Source organism: Sphaerodactylus townsendi, linkage group LG11, assembly GCF_021028975.2.
Source record: "Sphaerodactylus townsendi isolate TG3544 linkage group LG11, MPM_Stown_v2.3, whole genome shotgun sequence".
Taxonomy (NCBI): Eukaryota; Metazoa; Chordata; class Lepidosauria; order Squamata; family Sphaerodactylidae; genus Sphaerodactylus; species Sphaerodactylus townsendi.
Genome location: NC_059435.1, coordinates 72274073 through 72286031, shown reverse-complemented (window position 1 = coordinate 72286031; position 11959 = coordinate 72274073). Strand labels below are relative to the sequence as shown.

The window sequence follows — 11959 nt, the reverse complement described above, 5'->3', positions numbered from 1 at the left end:
GGCTGGCATCTTCAGAGGATCCTCTGAAGATGCCAGCCACAGATGCAGGCGAAACGTCAAGAGAGAATGCTGCTAGAACACGGCCATACAGCCCGGAAACCACACAGCACCCAAATGTTTCAATGTGGTTTTCGGATGGGAACTATAGGTGTTTATCTAACTTTGGCGGGAACTGGTGGGGAGCCCGTAAAAGAGGCTGTTCGAACGTTGGGAGGTCAGTTCCCGCATTGCTTGTGATCGACTTAGAATGCCAGCTCAATAAAGAACTTGAGAAGTTCCTTTTGGCCTGGACTTTACTGGTTCCTTACACCCACCTCTGGCTGGCATCTTCAGAGGAAGATCACAGAGGGGAAGTCTCAACAGACTTCCGCTCTGTGATCCACCTCTGAAGATGCCGGCCACAGATGCAGGCGAAACATTAGGAACAAGATCCACCAGACCACGGCCACACAGCCCGGAAAACCCACCAGAACCAGTTGAATCCGGCCGTGAAAGCCTTCGACAGAACGTGAGACTTATTCCTTTTTACACGCTGCCTTTTTCAAAACCATTATTTTGTGCCTTATTAAACGTGGTACTTTAATACAAGAGCAATTATATTTCATGTATTTTTACTCTCAAATGGATCTGAGGGAGCAGGGTTAGGCAGGCACTAGGGCCCAGGGTGTAGTGGTTAAGAGCGGGTGGGCTCTAATTTGGAGAACCAGGTTTGATTCCCCACTCCTCCACCTGAGTGGTGGACTCTAATCCGGTGAACTAGATTTGTTTTTGCTGTTCCTGCACATGAAGCCTGGGTGACCTTGGGTCAGTCACAGTTCTCTCCGAACTCTGTCAGCCCCACCCATCTCACAGGACAAGTAGGAAGCAGGAAGGAACCAGCAACGTGGGAGGTGAGGGGGCGAGGCGGAAGGCGTGGTCAGCAGTGCAAGGGAACGGTGTTAGAAATGTGGATTTAAGATAAAAAAATCAACTATGAGCAAATCTGGTGAAAGCGGCAATCGACTTTTACTGGGGGGGGGGGGGGGGGGGGAGGGAAAGGAGATTGTAAGCCCCGTTGAGTCTCCTTACAGGAGAGAAAGGGGGGATATAAATCCAAACTCTTCTTCTTCTTTAAGTGAAACCAACTGCAGTGATAATTCTATTTAGACATTATGTTATACCTGTTATGTTGTACCTGCTAGCAGTGGTAGCTAATGATAGTAAAGACCAACTTTCCTGAGATTCTATAATTCATTGATTTAAATGTAACTGATAAATCACCCAGTTTAATTAACTGATAACCCTGGCAGTTATTGAATTAAAATAACTTTGGTTGTTATGGGTTTTCTAGGCTGTGTGGCCTTGGTCTGGTAGATCTTGTTCCTAGAGATCTACCAGACCATGGCTACACAGCCCAAAAAACCCACTACAACCAGTTAGATCTGGCCGTGAAAGCCTTCGACAATACATAAAATAGTTTTGTTTGCCTAAAACCATGCCCAAGGGTCTGACCGTCTCTGTGCCGTTCCAGGTTCTGAATGGGTCGGGGCTTCCTACCGTTCTGTTTTGGTGGTTTTGACTCAGTGCTGCAACGCTATCGGGCAGATGGTCTTGGCCGGGTTGGCTTACGGCATTCGGGAATGGAGGCTCTACCAGTCTGTTGGGTCTGCGCCAGTGTTTTGTCTCTTTTTTTATATATGGTGAGTGGCACGATATGGGCACACCATCCAAACAGGTTATGCTGTGCCATTTAAGACTGGTAGTGGTTGGAGAGAAGGTATGAAGAGATGTGATTTCAGTCAAGTGGGAGTATTAATGTGTTCTGTGATTCTGGGCTGCACATTTCCAGGAGGTGGGCTAACCCCCCCCCCACCCCCCCTTGGCAGAGCAGTCCATGGATTTGCCCAGGAGTCACAGGAAACTCACTTGGGGGCCCACTGTTCCATCCCCCAAGTGAACTAATATCAGGGGTCTTGCACTCGGCCAGAACAGAACGTAAGACCCACAGACAAATGAGCAACAGTTCAAAAAATGGTTTAATAGTATTGAAAATTTAGGACTCCTTCCATGAAGTCTGACTAATAAGGAATACTTGCGATGCTGGAAACAACTGGAGATTAATTAAAGAGCTTGCAGGCACCAATTCTTCCTTAACAGCTTGGACCGACAATCAATAAGCAGACTCTGGATACAGAATCAGTAGCCTTTATTGGGTTGACATCCAGGACTCAGCTTCAGAGTCTGGCGATCCTGGCTTTTGCAGTCATATTTATTCTGCGTTGTCTTCCCTGAACTCCCACCCCCACCCCCCAACTTCCCAGGGAATGTGTGAAAAACTTTGTTTTTGAAGACAGGTATCCTTCTGGGCTGTGCCCCCCCCCATCCCCGGCCTCCACTACTCCCTCCTCTCATCCAGAGTAGCAAGAAGGATCAGCCTAGTTATCTACATGTCTAAGCGCATAGAAATAGATCAAAGGAAAGGCCCATTAACATATGACAGGTGTGGTTACATGGAAGGTCAGTGCTCGAACCCCCATTTCAGCGAAAACGATACTCCTTTACCCAGAGGTGGGATCCAGAGGGTTCTCACCAGTTCCTGAGAGTGGGTTACTAATTATTTGTGCGTGCTGAGAGGGGGTTACTAATTGGGTCTGCTTTTCCGTTAGAAATTCCATTAGGTCCAAAAATCATAAAGTCCTGTTGTTGCCTATGTGGCTGGTTAGCGAAGGTAGAAAACGGGATAACAAAATTAAGTATTTGAAAGGCAGTCAATTAGGGGAGAAGTAGTTGTTTCTCTTGGCAGTAGACGATAGGACTTGCTATAAAGAGTTTAAATTATGGACAGAAAGATACCAGCTGGAAATTAGGAACTTTTTTTTTTTACCGTAAGAGTTTTTTACAGTAACACAGAAATTATTAATGCCCCGCCCCGGAATGCCCGGCCACGCCCCCACCGTGCCCCGCCCAGCCCCATTGGGGCTACACCACTGTTTGAATCCCACCACCATGGGAACCTGTAACTAAAATTTTTGGATCCCACCACTGCCTTTACCCAGGTGTCATTCCCAATGCCTTTTGTCTGACTCCAGGAGGAGGCAGGTGCCACTCCTGACACTGTGCCAATCATTTTGGCATACCATCCAAACCCAAGCTGGCTTTTGTTTCGGCCGATCCAGCGTGTGCTGAAGTTCCCCTCCCGTTTCCATCGGAGCTTCGGAGCGCCATCCCCAATGTACAGCAAGCTAATGAATTAAGCTAAATTAACCTGCAGTTTTTCCCAATATCCTCTCTTTTGCAGGGGCCTTCCCAGTTCTGCTCGATGGCTTTTGACAAGAGGGAAGGTCGTGGAAGCAAGAAAGGAGATTCAAAAAGCAGCGTTGATGAACAAACGAAGCGTCCCAGAAGTCTTGCTCGACAAGGTGCCAAAGGCTGAGATGTCTAATGTTTGTTTTCCAAAAAGATTTTAGACAAGCAAAGAAAAGTGGTTTCTGGAAAACCAGGGTAGCATCCCAAGATTTTGGTAGTGTGGGGGCAGTTGTTGCTGGAACGAGAGGCAAAGCCGAGTTCAGAAACCGGCTTTTCATCTAAAACATACAGTGGATAGAAGAAGAAAAAATCTCATGCTTGTTGCTTTCTAAAGCAAGTGCCCCTTTCCCCAAAGGTCAGGCTGTTAGCCAGCATTGTATAGTAGTTAAAATGTTGGACTAGGATCTAGGATTCAGTTGCCCTGTGGCGGAGAGTGGTAAGCTACAAAGCTCTGCTCACAACCCAAGTTTGAACCCATGGGAAGTCGGTTTTGGGTAGCCGGCTCAAGGTTGACTCAGCCTTCCATCCTTCCAAGGCCAATAAAATGAGTACTCGGCTTGTTGGGGTTAAAGCAGAGGTGGGATCCAGCAGGTTCTCACCAATTCCTGAGAGTGGGTTACTAATTATTTGTGTGTGCCGAGAGGGGGTTACTAATTGGGTCCGCTTTTCCGTTAGAAATCCCATTAGGTCCAAAAATCATAAAGTCCTGTTGTTTCCTATGTGGCTGGTTAGCGAAGGTAGAAAACGGGATAATTCTCCCTGTTGGGCTGTTTTAAAAACATGTTTTAGAAAGATGGTCAAGTTCCTTGTTTCAGGAAAGTATCCTTCTTTTGATTTCTAGAAACAAAATTAAGTATTTGAAAGTATTAAGTATTTGACAGGCAGTCAATGAGAGGAGAAGTAGTTGTTTCTGTTGGCAGTAGATGATTGGACTTGCTATAATGAGTTTAAATTATGGACAGAAAGATACCAGCTGGAAATTAGGAACTTTTTTTTACAGTAAGAGTTTTTTACAGTAACAGAGAAATTATTAATGCCCCGCCCCCGGAATGCCCGGCCACGCCCCCGTCGTGCCCCGCCCAGCCCCATTGGCACTATGCCACTGTTTGAATCCCTCCACCATGGGAACCTGTTACTAAAATTTTTGGATCCCACCACTGGGTTAAAGTGTAGACAACTGTGGGCGGCACTGGCAAATCACACAGTTTGACTAGTAAACACTGTGATGTGGGGTCGCCCCATGGGTCAGTAACGAACCGGCACTTACACAGGGGAATCCAAGTTCAGAACCCCAGTATATCATGGAAACTTACTGGGCGACCTTTGGCCAGTCACATCCTCTCAGTCTAGCCTACCCTGCAGGCTTGTTGTGAGGATAAAACACGAGAAGAATGATGTAAGCTGTTTTGGCTCCCCGTTGGAGATAAAGATGGAAAATAAATAAATGATAAAGTTAATTGGGAATCGTAAGCATGTTGACATTGTATTGTCGAAGGCTTTCACGGCCAGATTCAACTGGTTCTGGTGGGTTTTCCGGGCTATGTGGCTGTGGTCTGGTGGATCTTGTTCATAACGTTTCACCTCCATCTGTGGTTGGCATCTTCAGAGGTGTGTCACAGAGGGAAGTCTGTTACACACTGTGTCCAATATGCAACAGACTTCCCTCCAGTGTGTAACAGACTTCCCTCTGTGATACACCTCTGAAGATGCCAGCCACAGATGGAGGCGAAACGTTAGGAACAAGATCCACCAGACCACAGCCACACAGCCTGGAAAACCCACCAGAACCAATGTTGACATTGTTCTTCACCACTGACTGTACTACAGGATGTATTTGCCACTGGTACAAATGCAAGGAACTGGGGTGCTGTGTGGTTTCCTGGCAAAGTATGGCAATAAGGTTCGGGAAGGTAGCATTTTCTCCTCGGATGTTTTGCCTGTATCTAAGTATTGGCATCTTCAGAGAAATCCAAGCAACTCTTTTTAAGACAGCAGCCATGATGAAAAAATATGCCCGAAGCAAGGTGCAGATAATGCTTTCAGTTGTGTCATGCAGACCTTTGGGATCTAGCTGATGTTTTGTCCTTGCTTTGCAAATTTTCAAGCTGACTTCACAAAGGGATGGCAAATCTGGAAGAATGCTGGATTTTTTAAAGAAGCCGCATCTAAGAAAAATTATTTTGATTATGGCCTGGGTCTGGTAAGTCTTCCAAATGCACTAGATTGGTAGCAATCACCATCACTCGCTTACTTTCTTACTTATTTTCGGCTTATTTATATATAGTTACATTGCTTTTTGTACTATATATTATTTATAGATTTTATTGATTATTGCATTGATTGTATTATTATTGTATCAATTATCTTATTGATTATTTATTTATTTATTTATTTATTTATTTTATTAAACTTCTATACCGCCCTTCCCCGAAGGGCTCAGGGCGGTGTCCATCAATTATATAAAACAGTTAAAATCCATTTCACACCCAATCCCAGTTAAAAACCATATATAAATTATAAAAATTCAGATGGTGATTAAAATTGTTTCCCCTTCCCCATTCTTGCACCCACAGGAGGCCAGATATTTATCACAGAAGTGTGGTGTTATCCTGGCTGGCCAAATGCCTGGCGGAACAGGTCCGTTTTACAGGCCCTGCGGAAACTCTGTATGTCCCGCAGGGCCCTGATCTCACCTGGGAGCCTGTTCCATCAGGTAGGGCCAGCTGGATCACTTTGGGGCCAGGGATCACCAGAAGGTCCGCCTCCGAGGAGTGGAGGGGCCTAGCAGGGCGATATAGGGAGAGACGGTCCCGTAGATATGCTGGTCCAAGGCCATGAATAGCTTTAAAGGTCAAAGCCAAAACTTTATACATGACCCGGTACTCGATCGGCAGCCAGTGTGGAGCAGGCTATGACCGAGTAATCCGTCTCCTAATAGATGTTCCCGCCATGCAACCTGGCTGCCACATTTTGCACGAAGCTTCAATTTCCGGATCATGGCTAAAGGTAAGCCTGCGTACAGCGAAGTTGCTGGTAGTCTAACCTAGAGGTGACCGTGGCATGGATCACTGTGGCCAGATCAGAGCGGGAGAGGTAGGGGGCCAGTTGTCTAGCCTGCCGCAGATGGTAGAACGCCGCCTTAGCTGTCTGGGTGACCTGGGCAACCAACAATAGTGATGGGTCCAGTATCACCCCAAGATTTTTGGCGGACGAGGCTAATGTTAAGGCCTTGCCGTGCAGCGTAGGCAGACTAAAGGCCGCCAGACACTCCCCTCGACCTAGCCACATGACCTCCGTCTTTGTAGGATTCAACTTCAGCCGACTCGCACTCAACCAACCAGCCACAGCATCTAAACAACGCTTGGAGAGCATCAGGAGCCGCAGGTCGGTGGCCTTCCGCTAGAATGCTAGAATGGTGCTGGGTGTCATCAGCATACTGGTGACACCACAGCCCAAAACTCCGGACTAGACTTGCCAGGGGGTGCATATAGATGTTAAAGAGCATCAGAGAGAGTATTGCTCCCTGCAGCACCCCACACATGATGGGGCATCGTTCAGAGATCTCACCCCCCGACGCTACCTATTATTGTCTTGATTGTATACGTTGACTATGTGGAAGCCACCCTGAGCCCAGGGTGGGGTAGAGCGGGATATAATTCCAATAATTATAGTAATAAAAAAGCGGTAGAGTGGGTTAGAAATAATAAGGCACAAAAATGAAGCTGCTAGACCAACTTGTATTTTGCTTTGCACCCAGGTTTGTGGACAGTTTTGTTTACTATGGAGTCAGCCTTCACGTTGGCAACTTCGGCTTGGACATCTACATGACCCAGTTGGTGTTCGGAGTTGTTGAAATACCAGCGCGCTTGTCCTGTATCTTCCTGCTCCATCGGCTGGGGCGAAAGAAATGCCAGGCGGCTTGGTTCCTACTTGGTGGAGCTGTATGTCTGATCATCCCTGCAATTCCAAAAAGTATAGTTGAATTAAAATGTATACTTGGGAGAAGTGGGCCAATATAAGAGTATAGTATAGTTGTCAAATGCTAAATGCACTCAAATTTCCACTCTGCTGTGAAGCAGTCCCTCAGTCTAACTAACCTATCTCACTGATCCTTTCCTCACAGACGTTTTAAAATGTTTTAAAGGCAGGAAATAAAATATTTGCTCCAAGGAGTTCTGCATAGTTTTTACCCCAAAATGTTTGATTTCCAGCCTGAAAACATTTTAAATTCATCCTCTAGAATAGCGATTCTTTTGCTGAAACGTTTCCAACGTCTTTGACTTGCTGCGCAATCCCTTTAAGACGTTTCCCGTGCCTCTCTGAAATCCCTGGACTACTTCCTCGATACCGTTTTCTGAGCTCGCTGCTCTCCTTCTCTCCTGTTTGTTTTTGTCAGTCTTTTGAAAATTATTTCCGGGGATTAAATCTACGAAGCATTGTTTTCACAAGCTGTGGTAAATTACAGCACTAAGTATGGAAGCCTTGAAGCATACCATCTATGAAGAATTTAATTTTTTTAAAAGAAAAATCACAAAATGGCAGCCAGGAAACATTTTGAGGGGGTGAGTGCAGACAAATGAGGGGCAGGGATTTGAAAATATTTTGCAAATGTTTGGTTTTTTTCAAATTCCCATTGTGCCGTAAAGTTTGCAGACTGAATGAATGCAGCCAGTGGACTATTCTCTATTCTAATCCATCTAGCTCAGTGGTGGCGAACCTATGGCACGGGTGCCAGAGGTGGCACTCAGAGCCCTTTCTGTGGGCACGTGCAAACAGAGTTGCCCCCCCCACACACACATCTAGGCTGGCCTGGGCCACTGGGCTCGATTATTAGCATTAAACCTAAGACCTAGTTTTGGGGAAGCAGTGTAGGTAACCCTGTGAAGCGCTGTTCAACCCCACTGATTTTCATGTGAAGAACTACAGCACGATCCTTTACCTGGGAATAAGCTCGGTTGCTGGCAATGGGGCTTGCTTCTGAGTAAACCCTCCTAGGGTCATGATTCACCCGTTGGAAGAGTTGCACGGTTGCTTCAAAGCAAAGCCACCGACTACCACCAAGCTTACTCCTGAGTTACGCACGCCTCAGAGCCAACTTTTTTTCTAAACTAAAACCTCAGTATTCAGGTTAAATTGCTGTGTTGGCACTTTGCAATAAATAAGTGGGTTTTGGGTTGCAATTTGGGCACCCGCTCTCGAAAAGGTTCGCTATCACTGATCTAGCTGGATGGTGAGAGATGCTATCTGCATCTCTGCAGGTGGAGAAGTGTGCATGCACGAATGGTGTAGAGTGGAGGAGAAACAGGAAGGAAGTTCCCTGATAGTAACAATCTATACTTCAAGGAGATGGTGTCAGAGCATTAGAGAAAAGGTGCCCAATGTCTTAACCTAACTATCTCTCCAACACACTTATCAGTCCTCTTTTGTCGTTGAGGCAGGAGACAATACAAAGTCCTTCATTTCTACCACTGAGTTCCCTTCCCTTCCTACACTACACCATCCCAGGCGCCATCCTCAAATCTCTGGGTATCTCTGAACCTGGAGATGGCTACCCTACTGAGATTTGAACCTGGTTCTCCTGGATCTTAGGCCTACACTTTAATGCCTGCATCACACCGGCTCTCATTTCTGGCTATGAAATGGTGCCGGCTTTCCAGGAAGGCAGTAGTGGTTGATCTCTAATTTCTTCCTCTGTGGTCTTTGCCCAGCCTTACCCGTCATCGTGACTGTGCTGGCTGTTACCGCCAAGGCAGCTCTTGCGGCTTCCTTTTCAACCACCTATGTGTTTTCTACAGAGGTGTTTCCCACAGTTCTCAGGTGAGGATCTGATTGTGGCTTCAGTTGATCTACAATTTAGGAACTGACTATGGCCAGGCTGGGGTGGCATGTATCCGAAGTGTGATGGAAACAGCTCTAGATCAGATACACAGCACACTTCAGAAACGCTGACCCATTATGCATGGAACACTTAATTCGGGGCTCTTCTCTGCTCAGTGGGCTTGCAGTGGGGTCTCCTCACATTTCTCTGTTTACACGTATGGAGGCCATTCCTCCTTGCGATGGAGCTTTTCTGCAGAAAACTCTCCTGGGCCTGGTTCCCTTAACTCTGCTAATCTGCTAATTCTTAAAGGTACAGACCTCATTACAGACAGTAGTCAAGATTCCTGGTTTAGTCCTTTAAGCTGCACTTATATCGACATTACTGTTCCAAAAACACCACCCCAGTGAAAGAGGCAAAGCAATTCCCTGGACCACATGCTTCTGAATAAGGGGACTGTCCTTGAGCAGATAGTCTCTCCCCCTCCCTTCCACTCCCTACACACAACACACACACTTCCTGTTGCTGCTGCCGCTGGAGGTCAGAGAGGCTTGTTATTTCTAAGCACCTTCTGTTATTATTATCTTGAGATATCGAGTATCAATATAAGAATTAGAGGTTGGTGTGTTTTGACTAAGCCCATGTGAGTGAGCTTCTTTTCTGTGACATGAAGGAGCTGGCAACGGGGGGGGGGGGGCAAGGAGGAAGGCATGAATGGCAGCACAAGGGTGTAAGAAAACTGGTTGTGGGTGGAGGGAAGATGTCTGGGGCAGAGCTGCCCTCACTGGCAAAACTGTCCCACTCTGGTGACAAAGCAAAATAAAATCATGCTAGAAGTAGTGTCACTTGCCATGGAGAGAATAGAAAGTGAAAGCGAGGCTCAAGAAAATATGTATGTACACGAAATCTTGCCATGATGGACATTCACTCCCATCACACAGTAGACTTCTTGTGCATAATTAGTCTCTATTACTGTTAAACAACCCAGATCTGGGATGGGAAATACCCAGAGATTTTGGGGGTAGAACGTGAGAAGGGCAGGTATTCATGAGGGGAGGGGATATAGTGGGGTATAATGCTGTAGGGCCCACTTTCCAAAGCAACCATTTTCTCCAGATGAACTGTTTTCTGTCTCCTGGAGATAAGTCATAATAGCAGGAGATATCCAGCCCTAACCTGGAGGCTGGCCACCTAACTTTCCCCAGTTTTATGGTTACGGGATGTTGTTGAATCAGGAGGTTTCATTTGTAGTATGTCGCACCTTTATCCAGTCTTCTCTGGCTCTCTAGCTGTGACCTTTCTTGGGAAATGTGATCTGTCCATACTGATGCATCCTCTTGTCAACTTCAGACTTGGCTACTATAACAAGATCTACAGTGGCTACATCTACAGGGGAGCAGCAGTGGCGTAGTGGCTAAGAACAGTGGCTAAGAGCAGGTGCACTCTGATCTGGAGGAACCGGGTTTGATTCCCAGCTCTGCCGCTTGAGTTGTGGAGGCTTATCTGGGGAATTCAGATTAGCCTGTACACTTCCACACATGCCAGCTGGGTGACCTTGGGCTAGTCACAGCTTTCCGGAGCTCCCTCAGCCCCACCTACCTCACAGGGTGTTTGTTGTGAGGGGGGAAGGGCAAGGAGATTGCAAGCCCCTTTGAGTCTCCTACAGGAGAGAAAGGGGGGATATAAATCCAAACTCTTCTTCTTCTACATGGAGCTACCCTTGAAGGCATTGTTTGAAACTTGAAGTAGTCCAAAATGCAGCAACAAAATTGCTAGCCAAACTACAGGCAGTGCATCACACAAGTCTTGAAAGATCATAATTGGCTATATGTTCATGTCCAGTCCCAATTAATGGTGCTGGTTTAAACAAATTCTTACATGGCCTGGGATGAAGAGCCTACCTTTCAAGATGCAACTGCTGTGTAAATAATTCTGCAGTAGGCATCAAAGTGTGCCGAAGATATGATTTTTGCCCTGTCAATTTCATACTATGTCTGCTTGATGCACATGGATATCATAGAGCTTTTGTGCTTGTCTGTTAGGGATGCTGGCTGACCAGTGGCGTACCTGCCTAGGGACAAGGGGTACCCTATGTCCCCGGGCATCCCCCATTTGGTCACATGGGGGGGCGCCAACATTTCAGTGTCGTTTTGTGTGTTTTAATTTTTTTAAGGCTAGCGGCACCAAAATTTCAGGGTACCATCTAAATACTGTCCTGATGATACCACCCAAATTTGGTGATGTTTGGTTCAGGGGCAGCAAAGTTATGGACCCCCAAAGGGGGTGCCCCCATCCCCATTGTTTTCAATGGGAGCTAACGTGAGCCAGGCTGACCCCCATTCTCAGCCACAACTTTCTGTGCTTTGCTTTCTCCCCCAGGCAGACCTGTTTAGGTTGGTGCTCCATATCTTCCAGAATAGGCGGCATCCTCGCGCCATTGGTCAGCCTTTTGGATGAGATCCACCCTGCAATTTCGATGGCGCTCTTTGGGAGCTCGGCATTGGTCGGGGGAATCCTCTGCTTCTTTCTTCCCGAGACGCGGAACAGAGATCTTCCGGATGACACAACCATGCCTCCATCAAAGCATCCGTGAGTTAGAACTCTGGGAAACTCCGTCTGGGGGCTTTCCGCACACATCTCTTAAAACATTTTGAGGTGGGGAATAACACGTCTCCTTCACGTTGCCTTTACTCTCCAATGTTTTATTTGCAGCCTCAAAACGTTTTCAATGACTCCCCTTTTAAAACAATTCTCTGGTTGAAATGTTTTGAAAGTGTCTTCAGTTGCTGTGCAATGTCTTTAATACATTTCCCATGCTTTTCTGCCATCCCCAAACTTCCCCCTTGGCACCATTTC

General features: G+C 46.6%; 1 protein-coding gene across 1 annotated transcript in view; it reads left to right on the top strand.

Annotated features, from left to right (window-relative positions):
• The window catches only part of SLC22A13 (solute carrier family 22 member 13), an 80334-nt gene extending 68638 nt beyond the window's left edge, over positions 1-11696 (top strand). Inside the window, exons 4-9 of the mRNA XM_048510503.1 lie at positions 1511-1679; positions 3278-3398; positions 5391-5485; positions 7043-7257; positions 8994-9102; positions 11483-11696. Coding sequence (XP_048366460.1) covers positions 1511-1679; positions 3278-3398; positions 5391-5485; positions 7043-7257; positions 8994-9102; positions 11483-11696 — 923 coding nt within the window. The remainder of the gene's footprint in view (positions 1-1510; positions 1680-3277; positions 3399-5390; positions 5486-7042; positions 7258-8993; positions 9103-11482) is intronic.
• Positions 11697-11959: the final 263 nt, after the last annotated feature.